The sequence below is a fragment of the Mesoplodon mirus genome (genome assembly GCF_964341445.2).
Source record: "Mesoplodon mirus genome assembly, chromosome: 3".
NCBI classification, from domain to species: domain Eukaryota; kingdom Metazoa; phylum Chordata; class Mammalia; order Artiodactyla; family Ziphiidae; genus Mesoplodon; species Mesoplodon mirus.
Window position 1 is genome coordinate 136,085,102 of NC_138978.1, and position 14,663 is coordinate 136,099,764.

At 39.9% G+C, this 14,663-nt stretch overlaps 1 protein-coding gene across 1 annotated transcript in view; it reads left to right on the forward strand.

Moving 5' to 3' along the window:
- Positions 1 to 11,554: 11,554 nt before the first annotated feature.
- Positions 11,555 to 14,663, forward strand: part of LOC309799248 (ferritin light chain-like) — a gene marked incomplete at both ends in the record, with an annotated part of 42,225 nt that continues 39,116 nt past the window's right edge. The window contains one exon of the mRNA XM_082612225.1: positions 11,555 to 11,738. Within this exon, the coding sequence (XP_082468351.1) occupies positions 11,555 to 11,738 (184 nt within the window). The remainder of the gene's footprint in view (positions 11,739 to 14,663) is intronic.

Genomic DNA, 14,663 nt, shown 5'->3' on the forward strand with positions numbered 1-14,663 from the left:
TTGGGTGAACAATGATTTGTCACAATTTATTTTTGAGGGTAGTGGTTTAAAAAAAGTGCTAATGTAATCTTTTCAGAATGAATCCTTTTAAAAATGCATTAATTCTCCAGTGAATATAGCTTATAATTAAAAACCTATACATGTAATTTTACTTTTCTAAATTTTTACATATGACCATATATAATAAATATGGAAATCTTAAAATCTTCATTATCTTTAAAATTTGATGGCCTTTAAATCTGAATTTGGATTTGGTGAGTCTGACGGATTATTCTTAGTGACTCTATTGGGTACCACCAATTCAGATTCCACATTATTTCTGCAAGTCTCAGAAGCATTAAGTTTTGTGAATGGATAGAGGGTATTAACATCCTGGTGGTTTTTCACTACATTGAGATGACCAGAGAACCTGAGTGTGAAAGATCATGGAGAGGAGTGTAAGAAATGGCACTAAAGGTATCACTGACTTCTCTCTGTTTACTCAGACTCTGCAGTATATACAACAGAAGGAACAAAGCAGGTTGTGTTGCTGCTACTGTTGCAATGACCAAGGATCCTCAGTCTCATAGCCACTGCAGTCCATTGTTTAAGATGTGAGCTTGTTGTTGCTTATTCAGGCAAAAGTCAGAATGCTTATTTGTTTTATGTCTGTTTTTTAATGAGGGTTTGATTAGACAGCAATAAAGACAAAAGTAAATAGGAGAAATGTTTATTAATAGGTTCCTCCATCCCTATCAACCAAAGAAAAGGCATACCTTAAAATATTGTAGTGAAATGTCTAGGGTGTGTCTGTCTGTGTTCTTGCCACCCTTCACCTTTAAGTAGCTTTTCAAAAATATGTTATAAACAGGTTGCTTCATCCTTGCCCTTTTAGCCTGTTAATGTCTAATTTAAGTAAAGCAGGATGCAATCCCCAGCAAGTTATCTGTTTCTCCTTTCTTGGACCATGCAAATCAAAACAGTCTTCTTCTAAGGAGGGTAGTGAAAAGTTGTGCCAATTGTGTTCATACTTCAGCTATTCCAACGTCCTTTAGTTTATCTTAAATGAGACATTCTCATCTTTGGGCTTTAATTATTCTGTTTAAAAATACATTTTCAAAGATACTCTGAAGAGAAACTAAGAAAAAAAACAACAAAATAAAAGATTTACCATAATGCAGGTACATAAATATGAACTAAAAATACTTTTAAATTAAAAATTAATCTTTTTTATTTTAAAAATTAATCTAATTAAAATTACAGATTAGGCTGGATAGAATTGATCCATTGCTGAAGCTTAAAAACAAACTAGCTATAAATGTTACTAGTTTTCTACACTGTTGTTACAAGACTTGACTGACATCCGTGATGTACTCTGCAATATTTTTGAAATGATGAAATGTGTGATCCAGAGACTTGAAATATTTCAATACTTGTGTATAGGAATTTTCTTCCATGAACTAGAAATGAAAAAAGTGAGAATGTTTCCTTGCTCAAATCACATTAAGTGGATTCCCTTACATTACTTGCATTCATTTTTAGGATAGTCATAAATGGTTACATAAAATACAGGAATATTATCTGTTGAAGAAGCTGATGGTTTTTATAGTCAATGTATGTATTCAAATGATAAATGTTTCTGCATAATCTCTGACCCAACAATACCATTCCATGCCACTCCAAGAATTCTTCCATCAAAAGTAAAAGCTCCAGGACATAAAGACATGAACCTCTATGCCCATTACCACATTTCTTGAAATCATAAAACTGTTTGGAACTTAATAAATGTTTATCAATGGGTTTTGACTGAATGAAATTATGGCTCACTCATAGTACACATTACTGGGCATCTACTAAAGGTAATATGGTAGTGATATATGCTAGATATCATTAATATAATAGAAACACAATGTACTAAAAGTGTTTTGCAACTAAAAATCACTATACATTGTATGGCTTTAAAAAGGAATGAAATGCTGCTACATGCTATAACATGGATAAACTTTGAAAACATTATGTTAAGTGAAAGAAGCCAGACACAAAAGGACAACTATTATATGATTCCACTTATATGAGGTAGTTAGAATAGGCAAATTATAAACCCAGAAAATAGAATAGAGTTAACCAGAGGCTAAGGGGAGGGGAGAAATAAGGGGTTATTGTTTAGTGCGTACAGTTTCTGTTTGGGATAACAAGAAAGGTCTTAAAATGGATAATGGTAATGGTTGCTCAACATTGTGAATGTACTTAATACCAATAAATGATACACTTAAAAATGGTTAAAATGGTAAATTTTACATTATGGGACATTTTACCAAAATAAAAAATAAAAATATACTATAAAATAAAGTACAAATTTACCTCATACTAGGCATACTATGAAGTTTGCATAAAATTGCACTTATTTTAGGAGCTTATATGGTTATTATCATATTTGGGGACATGTAAAGAAAGCAACAGCTTAAGTAGTCCTCTTGAGTTCTTTCTCTCCATCTTTCCAACCTGGTGTTTTCTAGATTAATGGTTTTGTCACGCCTCTCTTTGAATACTAGCATCAGTAGGAATGCTAGCTAGTACTGGTTTCCTTAAGTATCAGCTAAAAAGTTTAATGTATTTTTATGCTGGTAATTGTTTTAGAACCTGGGAGGGATGTCATTGTTTTCTTAACTTGCCAAAAGCAAATATAGTACTGTAGACAGCATTACTAGAAAGAAATAGTAACTTTGAAGTAGACATATGTCCATCCTAAGCAAACTGAATATATTTCAAAGCAGACCACACCACTCAACTGCTGGCAATGTTCTTCCACATACTTGGCAGTATACTACTCGAAGTCTGAGAACTGTTTCTTTTTTGTAAAACTGATTTTGATTGGAAAACCCTGAATAAATCCTTTGGAATGTGTAACGTTTAGAGCTCCTTCTGGGATTCCTTTTCCATGAATCAAGGTTCTTTGATTCACTATCCTCCTTGGCACTTGCTTCCTAGTCATCTCAGCAGCCTTTGTGCCAGTGCTAATGAAGAGCTCCCAGTTTAGGTCCTAAAGCAGGGAGAACAATAAAAGGAGAACCTCATTTCAAGTACCAGAAATGTCTGGGCTATAAAGGACACACATATTGTCAAAGTAAGCCCAGAGTGGGGTGACATCACCAAGGTCATTCCTGGCTCCACGTCCCCCACAGGAGGAACAACTAACAATTATTTGGAAACAAGACACTATTTGAGAGAATCCTAGAACATGGAGGTGAGGCTGAAGCACCCCCGGGCACCACAGAGACCAAGACAGACTGCATTAGAAGGGTGAGAAAAGGAGCTACACGTTGACCACACTGCCCCTCCCCCAAGCCAGTGGAGCACCATGGGTGAGGTCTCCCCTGAACCTCTGGTTCCTCCAGTAGGAGAAGAGAACTGGGGGACAGCAAGCACCACCACTAGCATTGGGGTTGCTTTGTGGGAGCCACTGCTCTAACCTGCTCCACTGGGATTGCAGGGGAATCTGCAGGGTTTGACCACTAAAAGTTGGACTGTGATGAAGGGGGAAGGGGCATGCAACAGCCAGCACATGGATTGCGACCGATGGAATTCATACCTGCAGTGCCCAAGTAGTGATCACAACTGGCACCTTTGCTTATCTACAGAGCCAGGTTGGTGGGACACTACAACCGGGGAACTCAGCAGGGTACAGATCCACCTGATACGCATCTGGCCCTTGAACCTGGTTTGCCCATACCCAGGGAAAGAGCAGAGTCACAGCCCACCCACTGTGGAGAGTGTCTTCTGGCCATCTGACCAAAAGGGCTGGCAATAAATCCTGGAAGCCATTTGGCCCAGTCGTGCTCCAGCCAAGAGGCAGGCAGCCAGAGCTCATCACTGGCTCTGGTACAAAGCAGAGCCAGTATCAGGTGTGGAGGGATCCTGTACCATGCACAGGCAGGGAGATTCATTCATATCCAAGGCTGAGAGGAGCTCCCAGCTCCTCCCAACTGGGGAGCCTGTTTGAGAAATTAAGAGTCGCCTGGAGTGGTCCCTCCTCATCCCACCCAGGCAAAGGAACTGGGACTAGCCCCATCCCATCTGCTGTGGAGAGTGTCTTCCTGGCCCATCTGACTAGAAGGATTGGTGACAACTCCTAGAAACTGTGCGGCCAAGCAGTGCTCAAGCCTAGAGAAGGGTAGACAGAGCTGATAGTCTGCAAAGCAAAGCCAGTGGCCTTGTTCAGCCACAGAACGTGGAGTGTGGATCAGCTTGAGTTAAGACAACAAAGAGCTTTACTGGCTTTAGAGTTGCTTCTCCTGCTGCACCCAGGCAGGAAATCTAATTCATAGCCCTACTCATCGCTGAATACAGCCTTCAGCACGTCCAACTGGGGAACCTAACCAGAGAACATGGGAAGCTGTACAGCCCATTAAACAGCCCTAGATACAGTGGCACTTGAACAGACAGCACAGCCTGTGGCCTCCCCCTTCTGCAGGGCAAAACCAGTGCCCTCACCTGACCAGGGAATTAAGTGCACACTCTGGCCTGATTTGGGTTCCCAAACAATGAACTATCCAGGCTCTGGGTCCTGTCCAGAGCCAGGTCCTATACAAGCTCTGATTCTCTGCCAGGAAACTAATTCATAGCCCCATGTACTACTACTACTGAATATAATACCCAGTTAAGTCTGGAGGAAAAGCCCAATTATTCAGATATGCAGATACCAATGTAAGGAATCAAGGATCACAAAAATTAGGCAAATAGGACACCACCAAAGGAAAGTAATAAAACTCCAATAACTGACCTTAAAAAAATGAAGATCTGGGCTTCCCTGGTGGCGCAGTGGTTGAGAGTCCGCCTGCCGATGCAGGGGATGCGGGTTCGTGCCCCGGTCCGGGAGGATCCCACATGCCACAGAGCGGGCTGGGCCCATGAGCCATGGCTGCTGAGCCTGCACGTCCGGAGCCTGTGCTCCTCAACGGGAGAGGCCACAACAGTGAGAGGCCCACACACCACAAAAAAAAAAAAAAAAGAATATCTATGAACTGTCAAAGAATTCAGAATAATCCTCCTAAGGAAGTTTAGTGAACTACAAGAAAACACAGACAGCTAAGTGAAATTAGGAAAACAATGCTTGAACAAGACAAGAAGTTTGACAAGGAAGTAGCAACATCAAAGAAACAGGAACACTAGATTTTAAAAATACAATAACTGAACTGAAGAATTCAATAGAAAGTTTCAAAGGTAGATTCGACCATGCAGAAGAAAGAATCAGCAAACTGGAGGACAGGACTTTAGAAATTACCCAGTGAAAGGAACAAAAAGGAAAAGAATAAAAAGAGTGAAGAAAGCCTATGGAAATTATGGGACACAATAAAGTAAACAATGTTCATGTATGGGAATCCCAGAAGAAGAAAAGAGAGAGAGAAAGGGAAAAAAAAGTATATTTAAAGCAATAGTGGATGAAACCTTCCCAAACCTAGGATGAGAAATGGACATCCATATCCATGAAGTCCAAACAAGCCCAAATAGGTTGAACTCAAATAGGGCTACTCTGAGACACATTGCAATTAAATCATCAAAAGTCAAAAACAAAGAAAGAATTTTAAGACCAGCAAGAGAAAAGAGAGAAGTTACATACAAGGGAACCCTGGGATAATTGGATATTCACATGTAAAAGAATGAAATTGGACCAATATCTTATACCACTCACAAAACTAACTTGAATTGGATTAAAGACTCAAATGTAAGACCTGAAACTATGCAACTGCCAGAAGAAAACATAGGAATAAAGCTCATTACATGGGTTTGGTAATGACTTTTTGGATATGACACTGAAAACACAAACGACAAAATAAAAAATAAACAAATGGAACTACATCAAACTAAAAAGCTTCTGCACAGCAAACGAAAACAAAAACAAATCAACAAAGTGATTGAAAAGACAACCTATAGAATGCGAAAAACATATTTGTAAACCATATATCTGATAAGGGTTAATATCCAAAATAAATTAAAAATTCATACAAATCAATAGCAAAAAAAAATTACCCAATTAAAAAAAATGAGCAAAGGACCCGATTAGACATTCCTCCAAAGAAGACACACGAAAAGCCAACAGGTACATGAAAAGATGCTCAATACCACTAGTCATTAGGGAAATGCACATTAAAACCACATTGAGATATTACCTCACACCTGTTAGAACAGTCATCCTCAAAAATGTCAAGAGATAACAAATGCTCGTGAGGATGTGGAGAAAAGGGAAGCCTTGTGCTGTTGGTGGGATTGTAGATTGGTAAAGCCAGTATGGAAAACAGTATGGAGGATCCTCAAAAATTAAGACTAGAACTCCATATATCTAGCAACTCCACTTCTGGGAATATATCCAAAGAAAATGAAAACACTAACTCAAAAAGATATCTGCACCCCCATGTTCATAGCAGCATTATTTATAATAGCCAAGACAGGGAAACAATCTAAGTGCCCATTGATGGACAAATGGGTAAAGAGGTTGTTTTATATATTTATAGATATATACGTATGATATGTATATACACACACACACACTGAAATATTATTCATCTGTAAGAAAACAAAGAAATGCTACCATTTGAGACAACAGAAATGGACCTTGAAGGCTTTATGCTAAGTTAAATAAGTCAGAGAAAGAAAGGCAAACACTATATGATCTCACTTATATGTGGAACCTAAAAAAAAAGAAAACAATCATAGAAAAAGAGATCAGACCTGTGGTTACAGGAGACAGAGGGTCAGGGGAGGGGAAATTGGAGGAAGATGGTCAAAGGTACAAGCTTCCAATTGTAAGATAAATACATACTATGGACATAATGTACAACATGATGACTATAGCTAACACTGATGTGTGATATATAGAAAAATCGTTAAGAATAAATTCTAAGCATTCTCTTCACAGGAAAGTATTATTTGATCTCATTTATATAAATTTGTGTGTTTGTGTGAGAGAGAAGGACAGAATACAAAAATGCAAAAAGAAAAGTTGTAAAGTACGAAGCTGCTTAGGTTTATATCTCAACTATAACAGATAACAATGTGTTTAATTTTAATAGGTACAAATATAAATATTAAGCATAGAACAAGCAAAACGAAAAACTGAGCCCAGCGTAGATGTCCTTAAAGCACTTGCAAAGGAGGGCTTTATTAGGCCCGCGAACACCTGCAATTACAGGCAAAATTCTATGTGTGTGTGTTGTGTATGTACTTGGGGAGTGGACGCATAGCCTTTATTGAATTATTAAAGGGGATGTTAAGACCCAAAAGTTTAAAAAGCACTGGAAAGCCTGACCACAAAACCATTTTAAACTACTCTGATTATGTTTTTATAGTTTTCCTTCACTCGTTAACACTTCAAAGAACAGCATGTGAATGTGGAAAGAATCTCTGCCATTTAGGTAAGATCTCTGAGTCTCAGTGTAAAATTAGCATATAGTAGAAGGATGAAATTATACACCATAGATGAAAGTACCTAGCAGAGCGCTTTAAGACTAGTACTTATTTATGCAAGACATCTTCCCCTGCTTACTTGTTTTCCGTAGAATGAAAGCATACTGAAAGCTGGTACAATGTCTTCTTTAAAGTTTTCTTTTGTAATGCTTACTATGCTTTTTGATACGGATGAGCCAATATCCACTTAAGGGCATGTAAGCTCACAATAACTTTTGTTGAATATAACTGTTTGAATGTACTTTCACTATATTATTATATAGGGATTTTAAACTAAAATGTACCTGCACACACTATTTAGAGCCTAACTTGGATATTAGAGTAGCTGGATATACACCCCTGGAAAATAATAGCTAATTTCTTCACTAAAATCAAATTGCTGAACGTCTACTTTGCATATACATAGCTGGGCACTGTATTATGAGTTTCAGGTAATAAAAAGTTGTTAGTCAAAGACTCTGCTCCCTAGGGTTATTTTACAACAGCAAATCATTTTCAAACTAAAGGATAGACCAAAATAGAAAGTGCCACAGGCATTTAGACAAGGGAGAAACACATCTGAAATGAGAAGGAAGGTGGGTATGGGGAAGGGTTCATGGAAGAGGCAGTGTATGCTGTGAGCAAGGTTTCAACGTGTAGCAGGGTGAGTGAAAGGAACAAATGAAGACATATAGTCGTGATATCATGAGGCACAAACTAGAAATAAACAGCACTTGTTCTAGGCTGGTCATGAGGTAATTTAAGGGGATTAGTGAGAAACTAGATAAAGAGATATCTCTTTATGTATTACTTATTAATAATACTTTTGAACACAAGTATTTAATTTAAAAAAAAAGAACAATATAGGGACAGGAGACTAGGAGGTACAAACTATTATTATAAAATGAGCTATAAGGATATACTGCATAGCACAGAAAATATAGCCAATATTTTATAACTATAAATGGAGTATAACCTTTAAGAATTGTGAGTCACTATATTTTACACCTGTAACTTATATAATATTACACATCAACTATACTTCAATTAAAAATGCTATTTTAGTGAATAAAACACTAAGCAGTAAATTTTTTAAAAAAGAACTTAGAAGAGAACTTAAAAATAAAGGCATAAAGAGCAGGTTGAAACAGCGCAGAAATCTGGCAATTAAGAGGCCATTGATAACTTTCAAAATAGCACTTTTTCTACCCATTCTCAGTGGAGGCAAAGCCTTATGAATCCTACTATTTCTTTTTCTGTTTTTCAAAATCTCAGGATAAGTCTATTTCAATTGTAGCTAATGGCAGTAATGCAGCACCAGAAAATGCCTTTTGTAAAGAGAGGGCAACTTTGTGAATCCTAAGTGGGTACTCAAGTCTTAAATTACTGATAACACTGACCACCCACCAGACTACATGTTTTTTTTTTACGTGATTGGAAAGCAACAGATTGATTTCAATTCTATCTTGTCATATCTACAAAAAAGTTCCTACAGTTCATTTAGCAACTAATAGAATACATCCTTCTATTTGGTATTACTCCTCCTTAACACGGGGCAATTAATTTTTCCTTTCTCTGGGAAACGTTTTTAACAAAGGCAATAGAGTCATAAATTAGTTTCGGTTAGGAAATCATACAACTATTTCTACCTAGGGCTTTGAATTTAGAAACTTTCCTCAGAAATTGTTTAAATATAACGAAGTCCAAATTCAGAAATACCTTAAATTTAATTATCTTAGTTGCACTAAAATAACAAATTCTATTTTCTATCTTGTTTTCTTTCTTCCCCAGAAGGCTTCTCCAACCCTAATCCATAACTTAATGCATTCATCTCACCTATACAATCACTGGCAGGTATGATGCCGGCTTTGGCGGCTCCAGTCCCCTAATCCTGACCCATTTCTTGCCAAAGAACTCAGTTTCTTCAGAAACCAAGTAACAGACATTTCAATTTCTAACCATCATTAGCATATTTTCATGTACTAATACTCAACATAAAAACACCTTTCAAAATTACAGAAATTTTTACTGTACTTAAGATCAATTGCACTAACCTGTATTTCATAAACCTTGGGCTACTTTCTAAAAAATGAATTATTATTTTAATATGTTTTTCACTTATTATTCAGAATAATTATTCATATAATTAAATATTTTACAATTAGGTAAGAAAGGTGGAAAATAGTTTTGCTATTCTTGTTCTTTGTTCTCTCTTCTAGTCGGTGTGCCTGAGCCAAAATTTTAGAATATTGAAAATTTACTATTTCAAACCCAAACCACATTTAAAGATAATAATAACAACCAGCCAAAACAATATCGGTCCAGAGGTTTGCATGGTCCGGGGAACAGTTCTCTGAGGGGGCCATTTGGAGTGGGATTTGCCCACCCCCCTCCACTCCTTCTGCCTCATATACTGAAGATAGAGACAAAGAAACCAACTCAACTCTTTCCAAAGTGTATCTATAAATAGAGAATTTGTAATCAGAAAAACAATAACGATATATAATAGAAGTAACATGATTTTTCAGAACCAGTATCTTGTTCTAAAGCAATATTTATAAAAGAAGGTAAGAAGGTTAGCTATAAACCCTGGACCTCTTTTTCATTGGTCTCCTATTTTAATTTGTTAAAATAAAACCCATGGCCTTTTGAGTCAAACTGTCTCTTTAATTTCAGATTTAAAGATAACAAATCTCTTTTTAAATGGAATATTGGCACACAGACACCACACAGTCTGGCTTATTGCAACTGTTCTCTGTTGGTGAAGTGGCACATTTGTAATCCCCACCATAGCAATCTTCACCATTTCACAGAATATCATTCAATTGTACATCCCTAGGTGGGCAACAAGAATGGGCACTTGAGCTCAGCAGCAAAGCGTTTGTGGGGAAATCCTAGGTCAGAACCCCCAAAAGGGGAGACTAACTTGAGGATGCCCAAATAACCTGAGGTTTACCTTGGCCACCTCCCCTGGCTTTCTGACTGCCTGTGGGAAAAGCCTCTCTGGAATCTCTTTTGAGGTTATTGGGGGAATCCTAGGACAAACACACTGCTTGCTTTTGCAGGAGGACTTGCCCCATACCCTACCCAGCTAGGTGTCTCACAACCTAGCTGGACTAAAAAAGCTTCAAGAAAAACGGGACAGACTGACATTTGCATTTCTACTTCCACCTAGTCTTATGCACGTGGAGCAAAATATGTAGGTATAGCCCTCTTTCTCACACCCCAACAGATTCTGCTGTCCTCGAAACCCATCTGGTAGCTGCAGTGACTACAACGAAGGGAGTTATCGGAAACCATGTTGGTACTGGGTTTAAAGGATTTTTCATGCCATGCATTTTGGGGAAGGACACAGATAATAGTCCAAGCATGGTATAAGGCAATGTCCTTTCTGGGTCCTTGAAAAATCAGTCACGGAACAGAGGTGGTGGACAGGAGCTGACAAGAGCTGGCTTGTTAATGAGCACAGCATCCCCGGGGTGGGGGGTGGGGGAATCAATGAAATGATTGACAAGAGAAGATGGTAAATGAAGGGAGAAGTGGGGACAAGTGCTGCTCAACCCAAGCTGAACTCCAGGAGGTAAGTTTCTCCTCTAATTTGAGATTCTTTCTAAAGATTCAGTATTGAAGTGGGTGTTTGACGTTGAAATGTGCAGACCCATTCTAATAACTGGAAAGGGAGAAGACTGAGGAAGGCAAAAGGAGAGGGAAGATTTCCGATTACTTCTCTAGGCTGCTGACAAGAACCTGCTGCTCGCAAACCAGAAATTAACCAAGCGAAGGTTGAAGGTAGCAACGTAAAAGTGAAACTCAAATTATTTTCCATTCTGAATCCTCTTCAATATCGAAGCGAGTGTGGCACAGCAATGGTTGATTATCTTAAGATTACAGAGGCTGACCGCCTTCTTTGTTTGCCCAGTAACACCGCTCCTCCAATCATCTCAAGCACTTGGCTGATTAATATTTCAATTCCAGTTGCTGCTCCTTTTCCCATTGCAGAAGGCGGCAGGGATATTCCCCTTCTTCCCTCTGTATTACAAACCCCATTACTAACCAAGCAGAAAGCACCGCGCAGTGTGGCCGAGGCTAATAATAGCCGGGCTGCTTACCTTCTCCGGAGGGATCGAATCAGCGCATGTCCCCGCGCCGGCTGCCCCGGGGCCGCAGTGCCGCCGCGCCGGGTCTGTGCTTGGTCAGTTCGGCCGGCCCCCACCCCACCTGCCAGCTGCAGCAGCTGCTCCCGCCGCTCCCGCCGCCGAGCTCCGGCCGCAGGAAGTCATCCCCCGCGCCGGGCCGGATCGCCACATTCCGCGCCAGCCGCGGGGGGAGAGGGGCCTCTCCCTGCTGCGGGGACCGGCTCCTGGAAACTGCGCTCAAAGATCGCTACCCTTCCCGGTTGTAGGGTTATTTTCTAGGAATGCTTTTACAGAAGAAGCGTCGCCGGCTGGTGGACCGAGAGAGAAGAGCCAGAGTGACTTTCTCTGCAGAGCGCCTTACCTCTGAGTGCTCCCCTGTCACTCCCGCGGCATGGACAGCTCCATTCCGCTGTGTGGGTTTTCCACCCTCTTCATCTTCCTTGTCTGTATTGTTCATTTCGCTGAATTTGAGAGTGGGATTAGCTTTGAAGATATCATTCAAACACTCCGAAAATATTTTAAATTGGCGACTAGTTTTTCTAAGCCCCTGTAGCAAGCTCCACTTTCCCTCAACACACACACACACACACACACACACACACACACACACAGTTACTCGCACGAACACACCCAGCCAAACCACTCACAATTAGGAAAGCTGGGACCTCTCGCCCTCTTGCCTACGTAATGGAACAGGAAACTCCCAAAGGAGTGGGGAAGTAGGACCGGCTAGCGAAAGCACTCGAGGAAAGAGAGAGGGGTCGCCCCAAGATTTTGTTGCTGTTCAGTAGTGTCCTTAGTGGACAGATGTTCCCCCTCTAACCCCCGGGCCCCGCCCCAAGTGGAATGGCTGGTCTGGTGACCGCTGTAACATTTGGAAACAAAGAAGCTGAAGCCACATTAACAGGTGGCTGCATCTCTTTCTTTCCCGAAGGATTTATCAGAATTGGCTTTAGGAATAATATTAGCATATACGTATATAATAAACCCTTTCCTTCTCTCTTTAAATTGGCACCAGCTATTAACAGGTTTCTCTCTCTCTCTCATTTTCCTCCCTCCCTCCTTCCCTCCCTCCCTCTCCTAAGCTGACCAGATCATCAGTTTCCGGACTTAAGGGGGAAAAAAGGCCAAGGATGTGCTCTCTTTACAGCTGAACCAGGGCTTATTTTCCCGGTGTTCAGCCATTCCCAAGTAGAGAGGCTTTTTGACACTAGGGTTCTCTGTGAGTGAACTTCTCACATTCAGCTTGCTTTTGGAATTGCCCATCACTAGGTCCAGGCCAGTTTTATCCTTGGATTTGTCCAGCAACCTAAACAGTATAATTGCACAAGGCCAAGGCAGTACTTTTAATCTAGGAAGAGTTCCCAGCTCTCTGTTTAGCAGTTCCAAAATTAGGAGGTAGTGTAGCAAACAGTTTCAACAAGGCTCAGTAAGAATTCTTGACCCTAGAATGCGGGCTTTTTAAAAGCTGGAACAACCTAATTCATCTCTCTGAGTTTCACTTTCATAAAATTAGACCTCACCAAAGAGCAGGGGATTCTTAATATGTATCAAAGTGTATGTGGAATCTGGATGGGAATATTACATCTTTAATTTCACTAACCTCTAGCTGCAATTTAGTATTTAGCATGTCCTTTAAATCTAAATGCAGACAATAAACCACAATAATATTAGGAGTACCCGTGACTATATCCCCAGCAGATACCACAGACAATTTCCTAAGGCAGTTTTTATAGTTATCTCAAAGTATCACTAGTCTGATGTTACAATCAAATCATCATTACCTTTTTTTGTTTTATCTAATAGACTATATCTATTTTAGAATGGTTTTAGATATACAGAAAAATTAAGGGGATAATACAGAGTTCTTATATATCTCATTCCCAATTTCCTCGATTATTGACACCGTACACTCGTGTGGTACCTTTTTTACAATTAACGAGCCAATATTAATACAATAATATTAACCAGAGTCTGTACTTTATTCAGATTTCCTTGGCTTTTGCCTAGTGTCCTTAATTCCATTTCAGGCTTCCATCCAGGACACCACATTACATTTAGTTATCAAGCCCCCTTAGGCTCCTCTGAGCTGTGGTAGTTTCTCAGGCTTTTCTTGTTTTTGATAACCTTGACAGTTTCTTTTTTAAATGTATTTATTTAATTTATTTATTTTTGGCTGTGTTGGGTGTTCGTTGCTGCGCGTGGGCTTTCTCTAGTTGCGGAAAACAGGGGCTACTCTTGGTTGCAGTGCGCAGGCCTCTCATTTCAGTGGCCTCTCTCGTTGTGGAGCACGGGCTGTAGGCACGTGGGCCTCCGTAGTTGCAGCACATGGGCTCAGTAGTTGTGGTTCACGGTCTCTAGAGCGCAGGCTCAGTACTTGTGGCGCACGGGTTTAGTTGCTCCCTGGCATGTGGGATCTGCCCAGGCCAGGGCTCGAACCCGTGTCCCCTGCATTGGCAGGCGGACTCTCAACCACTGCGCCACCAGGGAAGCCCCAACCTTGACGGTTTTGAGGAGCAGTGATCAAGTGTTTTGTAGCATACCTCACTAATGTAAACTGTCCAATGCTTTTCTCATGGTAAGACTGGGATTATGGTTTATTGGGAGGACAACCAGATAAAGTGCCTTTTTTATAACATCTTATCAAGGGTCCATGCTATCAACGTGATTTGCCTGTTGATGTTGACCTTGATAACCTGGCTGAGGTCGTGTCTCAGATTTCTCCACTGTAAAGTTACTCCTCCACCCCTTCCACACTACACTTGTTGGAAGGAAGTCACTATGTGAAGCACAAACCCAAAGAGTGGAGAGTTATGATCCACCTCCTTGAGGACAGAGTATGTACATAAAGTATTTGGAATTCTTCCACACAGATTTGTCTATTTTCCCCTAAACATTAATTTATTCAATTATTGATATTTATTTATATCAGTATAGACTCATGGATATCTATTTTATCCTTTGGGTTATAATCCAATACTACTTTATTTTGTTGTTTGAATTGTTCCAGCTTTGGCCATTGGGAGCGTTTGCTTTTGGCGCCTGTGCTCCTTTGACATACTCCCTTTGGGGTGTGTGAGTTTGTGTGTGTGTGTGTGTATCTGTGTT